At 38.5% G+C, this 23,044-nt stretch overlaps 1 protein-coding gene across 1 annotated transcript in view; it reads right to left on the bottom strand.

Moving 5' to 3' along the window:
• Positions 1-23,044, bottom strand: part of LOC119772739 (copine-8-like) — a gene marked incomplete at its 3' end in the record, with an annotated part of 159,445 nt that overhangs the window by 125,562 nt on the left and 10,839 nt on the right. The window contains exon 2 of the mRNA XM_038269334.1: positions 3,726-3,766. Coding sequence (XP_038125262.1) covers positions 3,726-3,766 — 41 coding nt within the window. The remainder of the gene's footprint in view (positions 1-3,725; positions 3,767-23,044) is intronic.

Below are 23,044 nucleotides of genomic sequence, written 5' to 3'. Positions count from 1 at the left end.
AATGGGCTTAAAGTGTAAAAAACCGAACTTCTCCTTTAAGGTCCACCGGGTCGCCGGAGGTTGATAGAGTTCGATTAAAAACAAGACAAAACCAAAAATCAATAAAATACCCAGTTAATGAATGACCTAGTGCTTTAAATTTAAAACAGCCAACCAAAAAGCCAATGAAACAATCGTGTTTCAGTGAGTTCACACAAAACACGATTGTCTCCACAAAATCTTAACTTTAAGGCGGTATCGTTATTTCGTTGAGACTCCTTTTTTCATGACGATAAGGAAAATTAACGAGGTAAACATGGATCTTTGATGAAGAAACCATGACAAGTCATGTTGTGAGTGTTCGTTGATGAGACGAAACTAAATAAAAATGTCAGCGGGTGGTCTGTCAGACGTTTAAAATGCACAATTGTGCTGTAAACTGCTAAGCGTTATCAGACGTGCTGCTGTGTCCTGTTTGGTCATGCAGCCCACCTGGTGTGCAGCGGTGCACATTCTGCATGACCACAGATGGATCATGGCAGTGGCGGGGGTGAAAGTAGGCTGGAAAGGTCTGGTACAGCACTTTACTCAGACAAATTCAGCATTTCCAGGTGTGCAGAAATACGTCTTTGCACCCGCTTAGCTCAGAGTCTGCACTTTTGCTCCACACTGAGGGTTCACTCTCAGCAATATGGCACTCCCTGCCCTCACTACTTAATAAACTATAAGTTGTTGGTCATTCTCTGCCAAGCGTAAAACAACACTTTTGTTCTAACTATCAGGTTTTATTTCATCATCAAAAGAGGTTATGCAAAACTTTAATTTCTACAAAAAGGAATCCCTAACTATATTGAAAGCAAATATTTCATTGCATTCTGTTAATTTTTTAAGTCTGTAGGTACTATCAATCACCTTTTAATCGCTTCTGGGTGCGTGAAATGTTGCTATTAACGCGCTTACAAGATCTCCCAGACCGGGAGATGAGTTATAGGCATTCCCATTTGTTGAGGTCAGTTTGTAAATGAACAAACTGTAAGAGTGGCGGTCTTTCATAGCAAGTAAGATGGGTGGGTAATTATAGAGAGTGTAGATATGACAGCAACATAAAATAAGTGCAACATAAAATTGACTTAAACTAAACTAAAACCTTTTTGAGTTTTAGTCGACTAAAACTGGATAAAACGGATACATATCGTAATGACTAAAATGTGACAAAAACATGAAGACGAACACTAAGACTAAATTTAAGATGGCGGTGAAAATCAACACTGCTTTCAGGGGCTGTCGCTCTGTAATATCTGTCATGCTTGCTGGTTCCACCTCAACAAGGTGGACCTGGATTTAGGGTCATGAGCTACCAGCAGTGGATCAAAGGAGGACAGTGGTAGATTGGAGATATCTGCCAGGCAGTAACAAGATGCCTAAGCCCAATATTTAGTGCTTGGGCCTGTTTCTCTGGCTATGGCTAATCTTTCATCCCTTTGACATAAACTAGCTCAGAGCTAAATTGTTTAACTTTTTCTTTCCCAGATAGAGCCAGTTGTAGAGCTAGTTTACTGTGACCTTTTCTAACATAGAATGAAAGTATTTATAGATCAGTGCTTCTATGTTTTATACATCCGCCTCTGTCACCTAGAACCATAGACAGCAGAAGGCCACTCACCCTGAGCCCGGTTCTGCCAGAGTTGCTTCCTTGTCAGAGGGAGTTTTCCCCTCCGCTGTTTACTACATGCAGGGTTTTGGTGTGATTCATTGCTGTCAAGTTAATGAGTGCATGCAATCAGCTGGTTTTCCTATGTAGAAAACGTTCACCAATCTGACTGTGTGATCTGGTTGTATCGCCATGTAAAGTGCCTTGAGAGGATGTGTTGTGCATTGCCACTATAGAAATTAACTGAATTGAAAAGAGTAGCTCTGAAAGCTAACAGAGGGAGCTCAGAGGAGGACAACAGAAGATTAGAGCAGTCTGCCTGGCAGAAAGCACCTGTGCTGGAACCAAGATGACATTCATGTTTGGTCTGAAAACACCTTTACAGTTGTCATATTCTTGGGTCAGCATGATGTAAAGTTCCATAATTATTTGTAATTTTTTTTTAATCCCATCGTATCAAAAATTCTCAAATATTATGATAATATTATGATATTATGATGATATCCTAGGTGCCGCCGCACCTGCATATCATCAGCCTCATTACCTGCGTGCTTAAGAGGAGCAGGGCGCCATCTATTGATTCCTCGGATTAGTAACCGCTGTTTTTGAATCTACTCACATTTCCTGCCCTTCACACTGTTGCCAATGAATTTGTTAAACCTTATTTTTCATGTCTTCTGGGAGTTAATCTCTCTGTATTTGGGTCCAAAACCTGAATGAAACCATTGGTTTGATGCTCAGGCGACCTATGAAAAATAAACTAGTAATACATTTCTCTGCCTTATATACCAATCTACATTACCTTTTTTTTTGTAGTTATGTATTTTTATGGCTAAGATACATACAGATGCACATTTATAGAAGCTGACTCTTATTCACTATGACAGGTTGTGACCTCCAATACCATAATAGCTCTGAGCGGCTAATGGATATTATTGACTTTCCTCACATGACATTTTTTGAAGCAAAAATTAACTGCAATCATATCAAAAAAAAAAAAAGATAATCTAAACCAGGGGCCGTTTTCCAGGCCAAGGACCCCAAACTGATGGTGAGATGGAGCGGGGACCCCCTAATTATATATCTTGTATGAAATTGTGTTATATCAAACTGGTCCTATAGTCACTCCATTACAGATGGAGTAACGAAAGTAATTTCTCCTTGGGATTATTAAAGTATTTCTGATTCTGATTCCTGGTTGATGGGACAGGTGTTGTGAATGAGACTGTGCCCAGCGTGAAAGAGGTCCTATGTGTCGCTGAATGTGTGCTTTGATAACTAAAGACATCTTCTGCCTCCATTTATCTGTTTACTACAGTGTGTTGGATTCATGTTAATTTGTATTTAAAGACATGTCAATTAGTGGATAAAATTGCAAGGGGAATATAAAAAAAAAGAAAAGAAAAAAAAAAAAAACATGCAGCACCTCAGTGGACCCCCTGGGGGTCGTGGACCCCCTGTTGAAGATCCCTAATCTAAACAAAACCCAATTCAAACAGGTCTATCATTGATTGTACTGTAAAGCACAAAAGTGGCTAACCAAATGCAAACAAGCTAAAAGCAAAGGAGAGTGTATGCTGTCAGGGTGTTCAGATTAATAGGCTAATGGGACCTTTTGTTATTATTGTTAAAGGTGTAGGCTGGACCTTTAAGAAACCACTAGATCAGCAGACCCAATTGAACCCCAGCTGCCAAGCAAATGAGCTGTGTGTCCATGTGAGTGTGGCTGGGACGTTGTGTGAGGATGATCTGGTACCCCTCACTCACATCAAGAGCAGAGAGCAGTGACGAATACGACCCGACATATGCAAATGCCTGCTGATTCACACAAGCAAAACCGTGCGTCTCTCTATGAGTGCTTGTGAGTCTATTTGTGCTGCATGCCAAGCTGATTCCTGCTCAGTTATGACGTGTTGGCACGTGGAGCATGCTTGTCTATAGAAACGGCATCAAAGTGTACACATGCGGGTTGGTATTATAAATACATTTGAGTGTTCTTAAAACCTGTTGGGGAGCCATTGTGTGGATCTATGGGTGACATGGGGATGGGTGGTAGATTGGCCATGAAACATAAACAGATAAGAGAGAAGCTTACTTGGATCGGACTTGGAGAACGTGTCTCTATCCAGCAGGTTCCTGAAAAGAACAAAGACACGGACAGGGAAAAAAAATTTTATCACACGTCTATCCTGCTATGGCAAAAGAAGTTCAACTGGAAAGTTATTACATCATTAAAACTCTCCTAATTAGCCTCCATGCTGACCCTGACAACTTGTTTACTCTTAATCCTCTTCTGACTTCATTAAGGAAAGCTTTTCTCCTCATCTCTTCAATGCAGAAACATTAAGCAGACAATAACAACAGCAGGCTTACAGTGTATATGTTTAATCCATAGAGTAACAAAACTACAGCACAGGGCAATTTTTTTTGTTTTTTTGGCACTCTCATTTTGCTAGGAGCAGCGGCGGAGGCAGTCATAAAATTTACATTGCATCCCAGTTTTTCACTTTTACACCAGGAGGAATAAATGCAGCAGTAGAGATGGCCCCCGTTGCTGACATACTTTTGGATTCACAAGTTTGGAAAGGCTAAAATGTCCACATTAAAATGGCAGGACCAAGACACCAGAGAGATGACTGAAAGGAAATAGTAGAGAAGTTCTGACTTAGAGTAGGAGGACCTATCTAGCTGTATAAAAATGTATGGACTTTTACCAGCCCCTGAGGCTGAGGAATAAGCTCAAGCCTGAGTGGCAGCCTGAATTTTGCACTTTAACATTCCTTGAACGGTCGCCTGGGGTTGGCTCCAGAAGTAGAGCTTCCTCTCTCCGTCATCCAAATGTGCAGCAGACAGAAATCTATTTTAGTTTACTAAAAAAAATGGCTTTAGGTTTTAAGACTAATAATGTGAACACACACACACAAAAAAACATTAGGACTAGAGTAATTACTAATTACTTAAGCTGACCAATTGTTTCTTAAAGGGATCTATGATTAGTTCTGACAATAGACTTTATTTGAGAAATATATGAAAATCAAATACAGTACATATAGTACTATAAGCTGTATGTTAGGTAATTTACCTAATAGCAATGCATACTAGTGTTAGGATTCCAATTTGTGCGGGTTGTTTTTGTGTTTTTTTCCCTCTCTCCACCACCAGGTGGTGCCCTGTCCTCATTGGGCCTCCCTGCACTCCTGCGGCTTGTTGGGTCATTACTGGAGGAGTACTTGAGCAGCGGGCTGTCACTACCTCGACGCCAGATTGTTTGCCAGTTTTGGGTACTCTAGCCAAGCTGAAATTAGCAGAGTCTAAACCTTAGCATTGTTTCTCTGAGTCTTATCTTGTTTCTTGTCTTTGCTCTTTGGCAGGAAGCCCCCCTGTATAACTGGATAGCCTAGACCTTCTCCCCTTGGAAGGATTTACGGAGTTCACACAGAGCAGGGGAAAATCTCCACACGATCCTTTCAAGTCCTCATCTGGAAAACCAAGTGACAGTCCGCTCCTGTACTCCTCTGGGTTCAACGTGTGTCTGCCTGTCCACTCTCCAACGAGTTCCCTCTTCTCTGGATTAAACCTCCAGAAACTGGATTCAAGGATTAACAAAGAGCCCCCAAAAAGTGAGTCTCTCTCCAGCATATTCACACCTCAGTCATTTTTCCTACAGTCCCTGAACTGATCACTGTGAACTCCCCTTCAGACTTTCCGGTTCACCAGTCCGCTGAGTTCCAGCTTCCTCTTCAGTGTTTTTCTACATTCAATAAACCTGTTCAACTTTACCCTTGGTCTCTGAGTGGTTCTCTGCATGTGGGTCAGATCTCTAAAACCAATTATGACAACTAGGTAAATGACGTATGCCAGGTCCTCAAGCGCTAGTTCTGTCCAACTAGAACCAGCTAATTTTTCGGTAAGGGTGCCACCATGTTTCAGTCCTCCAAACGTTCATATCACAGGTTGGTTCATGCTCTATTATTATTTTAATTGTAATTAGAAGAAGGGTGTTTCTCGTTTAAATCCCTGAAACTATAATTACAACCAAGCTATCTTTGTTCTTCTTTATGGGACGTCAGTTTACTGCATTTCCAAAGAGAGTAGTTCTTTTACTGCTCCATCATTGGTGCAGCAAAAGAACATGTTTTGTATATGAAAATTAGAAAAAATTCAATTAGGACAGAAATCTTTGAAAACCTTCTTAGCCACGAGATAATTTGGAGAGTAAATTTGCTGTTTTCATAGATTTAATTTTTTATTTCTTTTTTCATTTTATCAAATGTTTGTTTTTTTTAAAGGTTTTTCCATATTTGTAGTCAATTTATATTGTACACTTTAATTTTTTGAGATTGAAATGTAAAAATTGCATTTCCTTATATTTGATTTTTCCAGATCACATTTTCTTCACTTCTGTGGGCGGGCTTTCCTGTGGAAGGAGAGGCAAAAATTTCCATGCAGTCAATGCGCTTGTCAAGAGCGAGCGCTGACATCGGGATTGAAGTGAGGAGAATGTGATCGGTAAACAAATTTGAAAAGAATTAAATTCCTAATTATTAATCTGAAAGAGAGAAATTAAAAGAAAAAAGCTTGGAATTATAACAGCTTTACAAGAAAAATAAAGTTTAAAAATATAGAACTGAATGAAAAACATGTGAGAAAACAGTTCATCTCAAAAACTTTTTGGATTAAGATTTCTAAGGTTTCCTCTTTGGATTTCATTTTTCTTTTTCAAATTTCCATTTTAAACACTATGTTTTTTGCTTGCCACAATAAAGGAACACAATTCACTTTATACATTACATTTAGACTAAGTCAATTTGAATCGTTTTCACCTAAACCAGTAAGTGAGAAACCAAACATTAAGTCACAATCTAAAACCCAACAAGGCAAACGAGAGATCAAGAGATACTGTACCTGAGCTTTATTTTAAGGCTGCTACTCTGAAAAGTGTAAAACCTCAGCAGACAACAGAAAGGCTGAACATTTCAAAGCCATGTTGCACCCCCCCCCCCTCCCATTCTTTTAAGCTTCTAACTTCTGTTATAGATAAGAGCAACAAACAAACAGACATTTCCTTTATACCATGTGACCTTCACCTCTGCCTCTGTTATGAATAATTAATGACTTATTTGGAGGAGGTGAGAAAATTCTAAATCTCTACAAATAACAATAACGTATACACTTCTGGGTGTAATATGATAAGAGTGTGTATAGACTACGGTTTGGTTTTCATTCAGAAAACAGAGCTCAGAAAATATAAGCAGAGGAAGAAGTATGTTTCTTTAGTAACTTTAAAATGTATAATACAAATAGTAGAACAGATTAAACAATCCACAGTAAAACTTCTTTTTAATAGAGCTGAATTCCAAATTGCAGCTCTAGAGATGAGATAACTATATTAGTTGGATTAGATCTCACTTTATCAGCAATTAATGAATGCGTTTGCTTTCAAACAATTAACAAAAAAATAATTTCAGCCGTTTTAAAAGTCCATGACAATACCACCATTTCTAGAACGGTTCATGCATAAAGGTTTGTTAGTAGGTATTAAATTGACAGCATTTATTTAAATGGGCCCTGACTGAAGGAATCCACCTATCTAAGACTAGGTTATTCTGTCAGATATTGCTCATAAAGCTGATGTAATATAAACAGAGCTTTTAGTTAGAAAACTTTTCTGTTGTGAAACCTTTATCCGTATTACCTGCTTCTTTAGGAATGATGACGGATTATTGCCTATTACCACGATGCAGAGCGCGAAACACTTCAGCAAACACAGGAACCTCCTCTGGGATGGTTTCCAACATTCTGAAAATGTTTTTAAAAGTTTTACACCTCTCATTCTACAATGAGAACAATTATCCCAAGCTCTACAACATTTTGCCCAGTTCTAGTCTTTTAATTAAGGGAATTCTCATTAAACTTTGCCTAGATCTATACAATTAAACTTTTAAGGAACTGTAATAAAAAATTTTAAATTAAACAGTACACACTGGATATTACACTAATATATATATATATATATATATATATATATTACATACTTGTTTGTTTTACTACAAAGCAAATTGCCTCAACTGCATTAAGACTCAAAATAAAAGACATTTTAAATTAATACATGATTTTGAATTGAATTTTGATCCATTATTTTTGCAAACAAATTTTTTGTAAACGGAAATTAGCAGAAAAAATAAAAAGCAGAAATAAAATATTTTTTTCAACTTTTTTCAGCTCTTAATATTTTCAATGTTTTGTGTTTTTCAGATTAGGTTTTATGAATTTAATTCTTTTAAAATTGTGTTTTCAAGATCTTATTCTCTTAACTTCTGGGGACGGCTTTCCTCTGGAGTTAAGAGCAAAGGTCTGTTTCTATTCATCTTCTGGACGTTAGCAACAACATTTTATTAGTCAATGTGCACGTGCGGGGTGAGAGATTGTATCATGCTTAAAGCAAAGAGAATATTATCCGGAAACAACTAGGAAAAAAAAAAAATTTGATTTCTATAACTCAAGCTGAAAATCAAAGATTTGAAAAGAACATGAAAATATAAATCTGTAGAAAAAAAAAAAAGAAAGTTTGAATATTCTTTTATATTAACATTTTAAGGGTAGCAAATTCACTCTCAAAACCTTTTTTGAATAAAATGCTTCCTAAAATGTTGATTTCTGGATTATATTACACAAAAAAATTCTAAAATATGTTTGGCTTGCAACAATAATGGAACAAAATTCACTTCACACAGCGTACCCTGTTGCTTCTTTCCAAAATATTTAAGGGGAAGTTATTTTTGTTTCTTTTTTTCCAAGGGAGAGAGTGTTATTTGCCCCTAAATAAGCCACACATCTCTGGAAAGATGGGAGTAAAGTAGAAATGTACGATGACAGCAAACAGAAACATCAACAATAGAAATGTGCAAGAAAATCAGCGCAAACACCTCAAACTGATAATAGAGTGAAGTTTAGGGTTCCTTTAGCAGCCATATGACCTGGCCACACTGCTGTCTTTGAATATTCCAATAACATCTCAGTATTTCAAAGTATTCCTGAGTGAAAGGAAGCCATCTGACCCATAGCCGAGCTTTGGCCAATGCAGATCATACAACTGGACAATGATCCCTTAAAAAGCAACAATCCTGTTCAGGGGAAAAAAGGAATAATTCAAGGTTGCAAAAGACCAGAATTCACAACTTCTATCACCTACTTAATGTATTTCCAAGATTCGAGACAAAAGGGATAGTTCCCCCATCATGGTGGAAAATGGGCACCATTGACCCATGACAACCTGGGAAGGATGGCAGCACAGAGGGATAAGGATGACTGCAGGTCCCAAAAGATTTACCGTTTTATACATTTAGGATATTTCCTCAATATTAAGGCTTTTTCCTCACACCAGGTAACAAAAAGAGTCAAAGACAGAAGGATTACAAAATACAGTGGTGGGCGGTGCATATAGTACCCAGGCCCCCTCAACTTAATCTACAGGTGCTGGTCATAAAATTAGAATATCATGAAAAAGTAGATTGATTTCAGTAATTCCATTTAAAAAGTGAAACTTGTATATTATATTCATACATTACATACAAACTCATATATTTCAGATGTTTATTTTGTTTAATTTTGATGATTACAAATGACAACAAATGAAAATCTCAAATTCATCATATCAGAAAATTAGAATATTGTGAAAAGGTTCAAAATTGATGGCCCCTGGTGCCACACTCTAATCAGCTAATTAACTCAAACCACCTGCAAAAGCCTTTAAATGGTCTTTCAGTCTAGTTCTATAGGCTACACAATCATGGGGAAGACTGCTGACTTGACAGTTGTCCAAAAGACGACCATCGACACCTTGCACAAAGAGGGCAAGACACAAAAGGTCATCGCTAAAGAGGCTGGCTGTTCACAGAGCTCAGTGTCCAAGCACATTAATAGAGAGGCGAAGGGAAGGAAAAGATGTGGTCGAAAAAAGTGTACAAGCAAGAGAGATAACCGCACCCTGGAGAGGATTGTGAAACAAAACCCATTCAAAAATGTGGGGGAGATTCACAAAGAGTGGACTGCAGCTGGAGTGAGTGCTTCAAGAACCACCACACACAGACGTATGAAAGACATGGGTTTCTGCTGTCGCATTCCTTGTGTCAAGCCACTCTTGAACCACAGACAGCGTCAGAAGCGTCTTGCCTGGGCTAAAGAGAAACAGGACTGGACTGCTGGTGAGTGGTCCAAAGTCATGTTCTCTGATGAAAGTAAATTTTGCATTTCCTTTGGAAATCAAGGTCCCAGAGTCTATAGGAAAAGAAGAGAAGCACTTCATCCACGTTGCTTGAAGTCCAGTGTAAAGTTTCCACAGTCAGTGATGGTTTGGGGTGCCATGTCATCTGCTGGTGTTGGTCCATTGTGTTTTCTGAGGTCCAGGGTCAACGCAGCCACATACCAGGAAGTTTTAGAGCACTTCATGCTTCCTGCAGCTGACCAACTTTTTGGAGATGCAGATTTCATTTTCCAACAGGACTTGGCACCTGCACACAGTGCCAAAGCTACCAGTACCTGGTTGAAGGACCATGGTATCCCTGTTCTTAATTGGCCAGCAAACTCTCCTGACCTTAACCCCATAGAAAATCTATGGGGTATTGTGAAGAAGAAGATGCAATACACCAGACCCAACAATTCAGAAGAGCTAAAAGCCACTATTAGAGCAACCTGGGCTATCATAACACCTGAGCAGTGCCACAGACTGATCGACTCCATGCCACGCCGCATTGCTGCAGTAATACAGGCCAAAGGAGGCCCAACTAAATACTGAGTGCTGTACATGCTCATACTTTTCATTTTCATACTTTTCAGTTGGCCAACATTTCTATAAATCCTTTGTTTTTATTGGTCTTCAGTAATATTCTAATTTTCTGATATGATGAATTTGAGATTTTCATTTGTTGTCATTTGTAATCATCAAAATTAAACAAAATAAACATCTGAAATATATGAGTTTGTATGTAATGTATGAATATAATATACAAGTTTCACTTTTTAAATGGAATTACTGAAATCAATCTACCTTTTCATGATATTCTAATTTTATGACCAGCACCTGTATTTCTTATCCCTTGATGCCCAGATTTCTTTCTATATTCTATATATATATATATATATATATATATATATATATATATATATATATATATATATATATATAGTTGGACATCAATTTGAAACGACAGGTGTGATAACCGAGAGGAAGATTAGTTTCAGGTGGAATACAGATGTCAATTAGCAAGAAGCCCTGTTTAGACAACCGTAATCTTCTACACTAACCACAGCTTTACCACAATTTATGTCATCATTACCCGTTCAGTATCGACATCCATCGACATGCATCTAGTTACCTGATAAAAAGCATAAAAATAAAATGTATCACACTCAGCAGGAATGCTGATTATTTATAAACAAAATCCATCCTTATGTCTTTGTGCAGGAAGTCTTAGTGTCTCCATTTAGTATCAGCAATTAAGGTCAGAAAAAACTTTAAACTTAAAATGCAGATTGTGGCTAGCGTAACTTGGCTCTAAACATTTTGCTCTAACTGACCAATCAGAGGACAGAAAAAGCTGACGTAAGGGTGGGCCCACTAGCCGGCCCAGTGGGGAAAATCTGAAAGTTGGTGGGCTGAAGAAAACATTCCTTACTAATGTTGCTAAGGTAAGATCAGCCAGCACTGCTGATTCTGAAGGCTCTGAGCAGATTTGATTGACATGGCAACATACGAAGGCTGAAATCTGATTGGAGAAAAAATATAGCAACCACATCAATATAATGGAAGCAGCACAGCCAAGAGAAAAGATACAAAATTAAGAGAAAGGATTGTTGCAATAAAATAATACAGTTGGAAAAAAGAAAATCAAGTTTAGTTTGTGAATTTAAGTTAGTTTTTATTGATTTTAGGGGGGCAGTTAAGGCCTTGAAGGCTCTGACCGCCCACCAGTGCAAAAATACAATTTGTACACAGCTATTAGTATAGAAGAAAATGTGTGAAAGCTGTGCTGAAAATCACTGGAATAATGTTCGGTTTGAACACAAAATAATGGTGAGGTCAGGGGCAGAAGAAGTTGCTACTGACGGCAGCTCTGCGCCGCTTGGAGTAGTGAATTAAAACTGATGTATTTAAGACTTTAGTTCTACCACACATAGGCAGTCTTAGAAAAGAAAATGAAAACACATTTTGTATGATCTACTATGACCCAACTTCAGTCATGAGTCCAAAAAAAAAATAAAAATGCAGCTTTGACTTATAAGCTTTTTTTGGGATACATTTTTAATATTTAAACTTCATATTTTAAAATGAATTTTTGTAACCTTTTGCTAAGAAATCTTCTGAAAATTTCAATTAATTTAAAAATTAAGCAGTCCTGAACAAGAAAATTTTATTTGAAAGGATTATCCCAAATTATTTCAAATTTTACTTATCAGCTAACAAAGCAGCAATTTTGAAAAAGTGCATTTCTATTCATCTAGAAAAAGCATTTCTGCTAATCAATTTGAATTACAAAATAAGGATACATTTTGTGCAAAGAAACTTGGATATTCTTCAGTGGGAAAACGTAAGCAAATAACTAATTGTCTCTTGTACATAACTGGATTTTCAGCAGTAGAACTGCTTCTTTATGTGCTATCCAATTATTTATGTTCTTGTTTGTTTACTTTCCAGTCAGAACTTTAACCCTAAATCTGTCAGAGGTATGGACATTGTTAACTTTAACAGCATTTGCCCTTAAGGAATTGCTCTTTGGAAAAAAATATTAAAATCACTTTGGTCACCTTTTAAAATGGTTTTGTAACCATTTTAAAAGGGAACCACAATGGAAGCCATTACTCACAAAGGAAAGGATATACTGTAGACCAGTAGTGAACCTTCCCAGGTGTGGGGGGTCAAACAGAAAGGTACACCATGTAGTCATACATACTTTTGCAAACACTGCTCCAAAATGAACATGTTCCAACAGAAGCATTCACTTGCATTATGTCGTTGACTCTACAGCAATGCCTCACTCCGGGCATGCGTGCAGTGACAGTGGAGAGAGAAAACTCTCTTTTAACAGGAAGAAACCTCCAGCAGAAACAGATCCAGGCTCCCCATGAGTGGCCTTATGCCAGGGTTCAAAAAGACAGAAGATATGTAAAAAATAGCATAAACGCACTGATCTATGTATACACAGTACATAGCAAGAATTACAGTACTTTCTATTTTAGAAAAACTAAGAATAAACTAGCACCATAGGTCACTCTGTATAGGAGAGAAACATTTAAATTATTTAATGGTTGTATTGTCCTTTGTTTTGTTTTTTTTTGACTTGGTGCATTGTTCATAAAATCAATCGGAGGTCTTTAAAGGTTATCTCTGAAAGCACATACAGATGCTAAGCTCAGCCTAAGCTAAGCCTAGGAGAGAAACAGGGCCCAGCACTGAAAAACAGGCCCAAATATCATGTATAATCAAAGCTATAATCAGTAACTTTAACATCTTTTATGAGAAACAGAAGGGTTGAAAACATCATGAATTGCCCTACTTTTAAAAAGCATGTCTCACTTAATCTGCAGCAATCACAACAGCTTGACTTTGTCTCTGTGCTGTACTGCGAGATTCACAAATATGTAACAGGAGGGGGAGAGAGAGCTGCAGGGTGAGCACTCTGTCGCCCGTCCTGTCCTGTGTAACGAGCAGCGAGCTTTCTCAAACCGTTGATGGCTAGTGATGTATCTAGATCAGGCACTCTTCTTGTGCTGATCCCTGTGTGGCCCAGATGGTGAAATGCCACGCTCTGTTGCCTCCCTGTCAGGAAACGCCCATTGGCCCCTTCCAGCTTTGAGACCTTAGATAAATGACAATAAGCCACAAAATCAAGTGCAGTCATATCAAGGGCAATGTTTTGTTGCTGCCAGACAGTCCAGGAGATTTTACAGGAGTGATAAGTGGGAGACGGCACCTGCCAAATTGGATAAACTTCCAAAACGGAGGAATACTGTACCCAGTTAGCTCCCACAGGAGTATGAGTAGATGCAGGGAAGAAGATGCCGTAAAGGAAAGAGGAGGGGGGGAGCAGAGCATGAGAGGCAGCACTGGAATGTGTGTGTGTGGTCATGTGGGCAGGCGGCACACACTTCCTCTGTGGTAACCTCCCTATGATTCATTTGTACCCGAGGGCTTCCACCTGGCCCTGACAGAGAAGAGTCACACTTTAAAAAGCCCCTTTCCTCCACGGGCAGCCTTGGAAATGCCTGGGCGGTGCGAGCAGAGTGCCTCGTGCTTCATCAAACATTTACGATAGCAATCCTTCCTCAACACCAGAATTACATTTTAAGGTCCCACCAGTTACATCACAGCCACCTATAAATGGCAACTGAAGCTCTAAATACCTATGTGAGGGTGGGAGTGGGGACTCCACACGTGGGGGAATAATGCATCATGTGCTCTTGGGAAAAACGGATCCAATAAGAAAAAAAGAGAGGAAACAATATTTCCACAATCATGTGGAAATGTTGGTAAGCTGATAAAAATATGTTTAAAATATTTGTAGAACAGGTAAAATAACACTGTTTCTGAAGAGGAATAAATCTGGATACTCCTGACTTGCAGCCATATTTCCCCCCCAGACTGATCAATTTACATATCATCCCTTATGTACAGTAGAGGACAGCTCAGGAGCTCAGCATGCAAAAGGCACGATTCTTGAATTCGTCGATTTAGATCAATATTTTCAGTTATGAATAGGAGAAGCGAGCACTGCAACTCCTAACGTGCATTTTTCATGCTAACTTAGGATTCATTTTTATTTAGGTAGAGAAAAGCATAAATATTCCTCTTTTTTTTACATTTTCTTATTTTATCTGAATAATTTCTTTCATAGAGAATTATGAATGAATATTATATTTGAATGCAACTTCAACTTCAATGAGATCTAATGACACAGAGGTAGCAGCCTGTTTGGTTTTAATCCTTATACAAAGCAAAATCTGAATATTGGTTTCCTGTGAGTAAAATTTAAATGATTTTACAATGTTTTGGGCTTTTGTACAACACAATGTATATGTGTAAATATGTATAAATAAATAAAAAGAAAATTTCTATTGTTCCACAATGGGGAAATTCTCGTAATATACATGTCATGTCATGGCATATGCAGGGCAGAGAGAACTCACTGTTCAGGTCAACTCACTGGACTCACTGGACAAATTAGGCACAGCCTCAATAAAGCCTTGGCGGAAGTGTAACTCAAGAAACTAAATTACTTGCCCTCATCAGAGGCTCATCTGCCTCTGAAGCAAACCAATAAGCCCAGAACCGCATCTCCACAAAGCCCAATCAGCATCCAGAGTTCATCTTAAAAGGTCTTCAAATTCAAAACTCAGCATGCTACCCAGCCAAGCGCAAGCAGTGGTTGCACCAGGTCTGATTTTGTCTCAGATGACCCAAATTAACCCACTTACATCCTCTTCTCCACCATCGTAGCTAAGCTCCATCTGGATTTTCCATGGTGCTCTTCAACCGCGTCTTTATAACAGTTTAATTCCTCCCGGAGTCTTACTGCATTCCGCATCTAATTTCAACCGGTCTGGCAGAAGAACACCATGTTGAGCCTGGTTCTGCCAGAGAATTTCTTCCCAAGGGGGAATTTTTCTTCCCCACTCTTGCTTCATGCTTGCTAATCATGGACAGGTTCGTGAAAACCTGTGTTTATCCAAGCTGGACATCTATGTTCTGGTACCCGAGTGAAGCACTAGTATCAGCTCACACAGTCTTCCAGGTCTCACCAAATCAGTTGAAGCAGATCATCTCGCCAACCAGCAGTCTGTGGACTGAACCAACTTCATCTACCTCCACTCCACCACAAGTTACAGGCCTGGGGAAAAACTCCTGTTCTAATGCACCTGCCTATGCATATTAAAGCAAAATTCAGGGCTAATGTTTCCTGCCGAGGTCTGAGCACCAAAGTCTCAAAATAATTGTATAAATAAAACTCTTCTAATTGTCTTTTTCTTTCCGTGTGAGTTTTTCAGATTGAAATGCTATTGAAAAAGGTAGTTTTATCATCTTTGTTTAGCAGTATTATAATCCTTTCACACAATAAGGTGTGCTTACTTGCTTGACAAATTAATCAACCAAATATTATGAAGAATTATGTCTGTCAATCTATCTAAATATTAGTGATGATATGAGATGAGCCGAGGCTTCGAGGCGTGTGTCGAGTAATGGAGGGGGCGTTTCCCCGAAGTGCGTGTCGAGGCGTGATTCATTTAGAGGAGGGGCCAAAATTGATGACGTCCGAGGCCTCGCTACCGTGATACCACGTGACCGCTTCGGTATGTGGTTCGGGAAGCGCAAGAATTTTGACAGGCATCTAAACAGCCTCATTGTTCAGTCAAGATGTGGGAGTTTGCGAGGAGAGCTGCTGTCAGCTGGATAAAGTTTGGATAGATTCTAAGAATAAACTGGTTGTTTTTCCCACCAATGTAGTTGCTTAAAGCTAATTTGGTTTGAATAAACAATGTAATGATCAAAATTTGAGCAAACCACCAAATAAGTATTAAGTAGGATTTTCTCCTAGATCAGACTGTCTGCATGAGTGGCGTTGTCTGTAAGAGACAGTATCTCACTCTAGAGTTTGACGGTTCAAGACCGGTCTTTCTCTTTTGAAAGTTGCGATTAAACTTAATTATTTTGGCTGATGAGACTAATTTGCATCGTTTTGCCCGAGTAAAAATATAGATTGGGTAAATTAGGTCGGTTTAGTCAAAAGATTGGTTGAACACAACTTCCAACCTGATTAAAACCCAAAAAAAAGTTTATTTCACTAAAATGGCAGAAAAACGGTGCCCCTTAAATGAGTGTTCTAGGAAATTTTACACTTAAAAAAAAACTTACAAAAGATTTTATTATACACACCAACCATTAACAATTTCAATGGAACTTAAAAGGGGAAAAAAAGAAAAACAATTGCAAAAAAAAATAGATTTTATTACTAACTGTAGTTCTGCTGTCCACCAGTAGGTGGTGACGTGTTCACATGAAGCCTCATGAACTGTGGGGATCGTTGAAGCAATTTGGCCAAACGGTTCAATTCCTCATGAGGCTTCATCTCACCATCACTACTAAATATCTATGTACAGACAGGGAGATAAGAAGGTTTACAATTGTCGATTAGGAGTGGAGGTTTGACAGGACCCGAATGCGGGCTGAAGCTGATGTGGTTTTTGAAGATTTAATTAACCAAAAGTCCAACAGAAGCAAAAATCCAAAACATAAATCCACAAAAACCGAAAACCAGGAATACTCACAAGAAGGGGGCAAAAAATGACGACAAACCAGCCAAGAGTTACTGAACAGGAGGAGAATAAAAGGGAGAGAGAAACAAAGCCCAGGCTAATTAGCAGATTGGGAGCAGGTGTGAACAGTGGAGGCCAGAAGGGAGCCAGGGAAAAGGAGACTGACACATGAGGGCAAACAAGACATACCTAAGAACTGAAATACAATCAAAAAGAACTAGAATACAAAAATGGAAACAATACCAATCAAAACTCAGAGATAAAACTTAAACAATGGTTTAAAATGAGTATACCTGCTCTCTCCTTTCTAGTAGAATAATTTAACACATATTGTGAATTAGTGAATAACATTAAATGAAAGCTATTGAGAAAAAAATTTTGAATAAAAAAAGCCTTGGAATAAGAATGACTGTTATTATTCCATTGTTAAGTAGACCAATTTTACACAAATTACGAGTGAGTGGGTCACACATGGCCTGGAAGCAATTGATGAAAAAAAAACATTTTGACAAAAGAAAATAAAAAATGTTATATGAAAAAGACTTAAATTTGAATTCAAATGAGTTTAAGCATTCAAGCTTCGGCTCTTCAAATCTTTGAAGCATTAGGTACATTATATACAAAAAAACTTCTCGCACCCATGTACTCTTCATATAGATTTGTAAGGCTCCCTCGAAAAAGAGATTTTATCTCAAGGGACTTCCTGGTAAAATAAAGGTTAAATAAAATAAAAAGGCTCACAAATCCATGTAAATAAATAACCATAGAATAATAAAAAGTAAATGTAGATCTATTTATTCTTACTAAGGGATGCTGAGGTATCCCATTGTCCTCAGAAATTCACCTTTGCCAGTTCAACACAAGTACAGAATGAAATAAGGTAAGAGGGGGGAAAAAAGCTAGACTGCGAACAAAACTCAAATGAACCACCTTTCCACCAGCATTTAAACGCATCAGCTACAGACGAATCTGGGAGCGTGAAATGTGCCACAAAAACCTGTGTTTCATGTGATGTGTGTACATCAATCTAATGTTTTTTGTTAGTTTTTTTATTTGTAGGAACCTTTTTGAATTTATAAATATCAGATTTGTATTGTATTTTTATTTCATATTAATAAATTCATTATATCTGTTTCTGAACACACATTTACAAGTACCTGAAGAAATTACAGGAAATTACAAATCTAGCTTTACAGACACAAATCTAGTTGGAACCACATTTCTCTCCAAAGATTTGTGTCGTTGCTGATGCTTTCATCCTGAGTAGAACATGTGTTCCATGACTTCAACAAATAATTTTTTTCTTGTGTATTTCTTTTCCCTAATAAAGGAACAGCAGACAGTCTGGGAATAAACGTAAAGTGTTTTGAGAGTACCCCTAAAAAATCTACATAACTATCAAAATTAATCTCAAAGTAGGGGGGAGCTGCAGCGAGAGGTGAGTGAATCTCTATCAGTAATGACAGCAGGGCCAGGTCTTTCCAAATCTAACCACCCAGTCTAGCAGCACCTTGTCACACCAGCTCCATCTGTTCCCTGTGAAAGAGTATTTCTGACAACCAGTTTGAGCCCTTTTACTGTGCGAATATTGTCAGGGTTCTGCTTATGTTTAAGTTTATTTTTAGTTTCTTTGTATTTCTTTAGTTACTGTCTGTTGCCCCCGCCGTGCCTGTTCCTTTCCCTTCGGCTCCCTCCTAGTTAGTCCTTTTCACACCTGTTCCATATCAGCTCATTAGCCCGTCCTCTGTTCTGTTCCCCATATATACACCACCTCTGCCGTACATGTTGGCTGGTTCCTTGTTGTTTTGTTTCTCGCTCGTCTCTTGCTTCCCAGCTGTATTTCCCATGAAGTTATTGGATTTTGTTTGGTTTTCAGTTTTATTGCATTTTTCTGGATATTTGTCTCAGTACCCTGTTACTCCCAGAGTCCACGTCCTCCGCCACCGCTCCGCTCCAGACGGTCTGGGCAAAGCAAAGCCTTGCACCTCTGCAATCACTCCCATCTTGTTCCGTACTGACTTCCTTGAAGCTCAAGGAGAGCATGAGCAAAATTATTATTAAACTCATAGGAGCAAAACAATGTGGAAATTAACACTTAATTTAATTTGAAATATTAAAAAAATCCCGAACAGCATCCAGCATATATGCAGTTTCTGCCCAAATATTTCCTTTTTGTTGTAGATTTTTGTAACTGGGATAACTGGGATCATGCTGTACATGGTTTGTATTGACAATGTTTGTTCTTTACTTCCAGACTCAGCATCTTTTCATCCAAGCCTGCAATAAGAAGTTTCTTTTGACTGGATTTGATTAAATTTTAAGCCTCTCGGCATAAAATAAATATTTTGATCAAGATGAGAAATCTGCTTCCTGGTGTGTTAAAATACCAATAGTTTGCATTCAATAATTTAATTAAACGGTCTTAGTTTTTGGGAATATATAAGAATTATGTTCTAATTTGTGCGACTACAATTGCAGATCTTGACCTGGCCAGACCTGATTGGAGCAAAATATAGCCTGGTGGTGAAGGGAGGAGAAGGCGTAAGTGGACAGTGAGGTGTGGAGGAGTGGCGGTGGATTTGGAACAGCTCTCATTGATTAAAATGATGACCAAGTGCTCCGCATGACGTATGTGAGTGGAGCGATGACAGAGGATGTTGAATCTGGGGGTTAGTTGCTAATTCAATCAGCAAAACTCATTTTTGTCTACTCATCTCTGCAATGGCGTAACAACGCAACAATAGGCCAGTAAGCCACATTATCTGGGTGGGCCCCATATGAAGTACAACACATAGTATTAGGTGGGTTTAAGAGGATTTTTCACACCACTACATCTGCAAAGAGACGTCCTAGTCCACAATTGTGTAGGGGGCCTATCAGGTGTTAGTGACGGGGCCCTTAAAAGGTAGGGGGGCCCTAAGCAACTGCAGTCTCTGCTTACCGATAGTTACGCCATTGCATCTCCGCATTTGCATCCTCAAAGCCTCCCCCCAACCTTACAAAAAACACTTTTATTGAAAAAAAAAAAAGAACCTGAAGTAACACAAGAACCCTCTGTATTAAACCAAGCAAAATATCCAAAACCACTAAGTATACCAAGCACATAAAATATGAATGACAAACCAAAGATTTGCATGTTGTTTATAAATGCTTGTTGTTTCATGGGTAAATTACTCCGATTCTTTAATGAGGTAATAAAAACACGTGTGCAACAAATAAGTGTTATTATAAACAGAAAGGATACATCAGATTCTCAGGATTTCATTTGCAGCAGCAATTGCTACTGCCAGTAAATGCCACCAAAGGGAATTAAATGAAGCTTCGGGTAATAAAACACTTTATGACATAATGGTTCAAAATGCCCTTCAAAAAATATCACTACTGTCACCTAAGGGCTAAAGTGGGAAAACATAGGTCTTATTTTCGATAAATTTAACGTGACCAAAAATTGAGTGCCTCTGTGTTTGGAAACTGGAATCTACTAAATTGCGAGATAATTACATTTGCATGTGCAAATGCAATTAATTATCGAGTTCTATATAAATAAACTGAATTAGAACAATAAACTGAACTGAATTATATGCAATAAATGCTAAAAATAATAGTGTAATCCCATTGTTTTCCTTAAGCATTAAATAACTGACTGTGATACTGTCAAAGGGATATAAAATCAATATACTGAAAAAAATATGAGCAGATGCTTAATAAATTCAATAAAAAGTGTGTTTAATGCAAAATATTAATGATGTAACAATACATCCTGGGACGGTCTCTGCTACAAATAATTATACAGTGGAAATCTAACAAAGCTGTGGAATAAAAACATAATATTCTTATAGTTAAAGCATGAAAGCAATAAAGTTTATGAATCTGAGGTGTTAAAGATGGCAGAAAGGTGCTCTCATCATTATTTCAGGCTGGTTATCAGCTTTAGTTTTTGGAGAATCTCTAATAAAATTAAGGCCCAAAGAAAAGCAATCTGGTGCAGTTTAACTGCTTGGCGACAGAACACTACGTCAATGTTTACTGAACATTTTTCTTTTATTGCTTTCATTAACTTCTATTGGTGCATGAATATTCAGACGAGGAGTTTCTTCTAATGCTACGTTCAGACCGGGGGCAGCAAAAGCAGCAAAATCGCGTCTGCTGCTTCATTTTTGCTGCTTGTACCAGTGAATTCTGACGCGCGTCTGAAGCAGCTTTGCTGCTCTGGCTGCGCGGTCCAAAAGTGTGTCTGACGCGCGTTGGGCAGAGCTTCACTATCCTTTCTCTGCCTTGCAGCTATATTTGCTGTGATCAGTGGGAATAAAGTAGTTTTAATATGTTTTTAAGTGAGAAAATACACCTGAAAACTTCATCAGTGGAGTCAGTTCATCCAGATTACAATCCTGTCTCCCAATGTTATTTCTGTCGGAGCCGCTCAGACCCCCACATACCGGCGGTGCGCCGACAGAAGGAATCCATTCATCAGCAGCCTCTGGCCGGGTCACCTCCTCGCGGTTTACCGCGGTGGCTGGTAGGTGTTTTTCATCTAAATAATCAGATCTGCAGGCACCAGAATAATAAAAGCAAACATATTCTGCCGGCAGATGTATATATTTTAAGTTAATTATGCGTTAATAAACTGTTTAAGAGAAGTGATCAGAGCAGTCTGTGTCATCAGCGCTGTGTCTCTCTCCCAGCCAGCTCCCAGATCAGCTTCTCTGATTGGTTGACGCGGCGCGTCGAGCAGCAAAAATTAAATTTTTCCATCTCGAGCAGCAACGAGTTTGCGGCGCGTCACGCGCGTCAGATGCCAAAACGCGCCCGACGTGCTGCTTCAGCTGCTCAGACGCGCTGCGCTTGCTGCTCGAAACGCGCCGCGGGACCTTTTGCTGCGCCTTGACGCGCGTCAACCATTGACTTTGCATGTAAACTCGCTGCTTCTGTCGCGCCAGCTGCCCCCGGTGTGAACGCAGCATAATGTTTCCTACTAGAGAATAACAGAAACAACCTTCAACCCCACCTGCAGGACTTTCCTGATGTTCAACCTTATAGAAAATATTGCTTCTTGTTCAACTGTGTTCATATTCTACCGAGCATCAAATCCACAAATGGAAATGCACTTCATATACATTTGCAGATGATATATATGCATATTAAATCCATTAATAAAAAAAAACTTTTAAATAATTTAAATCTAATACGTGGACATGTGTTTTGCAAGTCTAATAGATTTCTGTATATTTTTTCTAACTTAAAGGTCTGCATAAATCTGCATTAAACTCCCTAATCCTTTCAGTGGAAATGCATCAAACACAGGACACTAATCATCATGATGTCTTCAAATCCCTGCGCTGCAATCAAAGAGATGTAGGAAAGTGGCTATGAAAAAGATGAAAGCCGTGGAACAGAGAAGCACAAGGGGTGAGGCGGTCCATAATATAACGGAGCTATGGAAGCTTTCTGGGGGAACCAGGTGGAGCTCCTGCAGCAAGGTGGTGCATTAATTAGACCAAACGACTGCTTCAGAAAAACTCATTAATGTAACCACTTAGAATGACTCCTGCTGAGCCTAGAGTGGTTTACAATTCCCAACTGGGGCTGACTAGATCTGTGCGTATTATTCCTATTGTTGTTTTCCACCTCAGTTTTAGCAGTTCTATAGAAATAAGCAAAAAGGTGACAGAAGATGAGGAAAATTAGATTTTATTATAGTGGAGTAAAGTCCTTTGTCGCATGCTCATTGAGGAAAAAAAGAAAAAAACAGGAGTGGTTTTAGTGTTAATCCAGGGCTGGTGCTCAACCTGCTTCTGAAATGAAACTTCAGAAAGAACCAACAAAGAACCAGTTTGAATTTCCAAACGTCACATAAAACGTCTCTTATCAAAGTATCTGATCTTCCCTTTATTTTTATATACTCTTTGGTGATAGCTAAATCAGATAAATCCCGCTTTATGCAAACATCTCCAGCTACTAGTTAAAACAAATGTAAAGTTTTGAAATGTTTCAAATCCCAAACTCTATTTCTAACAGCCGACTTCGACCAAATGGGTGTTCCACATGCAGCAGCATTTATAAACACCAGCTGCCTATAATTATAATTTTGACATTATTTGTGAAGAAGGG

This window comes from Cyprinodon tularosa, unplaced genomic scaffold, assembly GCF_016077235.1.
Source record: "Cyprinodon tularosa strain WSP-4 unplaced genomic scaffold, ASM1607723v1 ctg728, whole genome shotgun sequence".
Lineage (NCBI taxonomy): Eukaryota > Metazoa > Chordata > Actinopteri > Cyprinodontiformes > Cyprinodontidae > Cyprinodon > Cyprinodon tularosa.
This window is presented reverse-complemented; position numbering and strand designations above follow the sequence as displayed.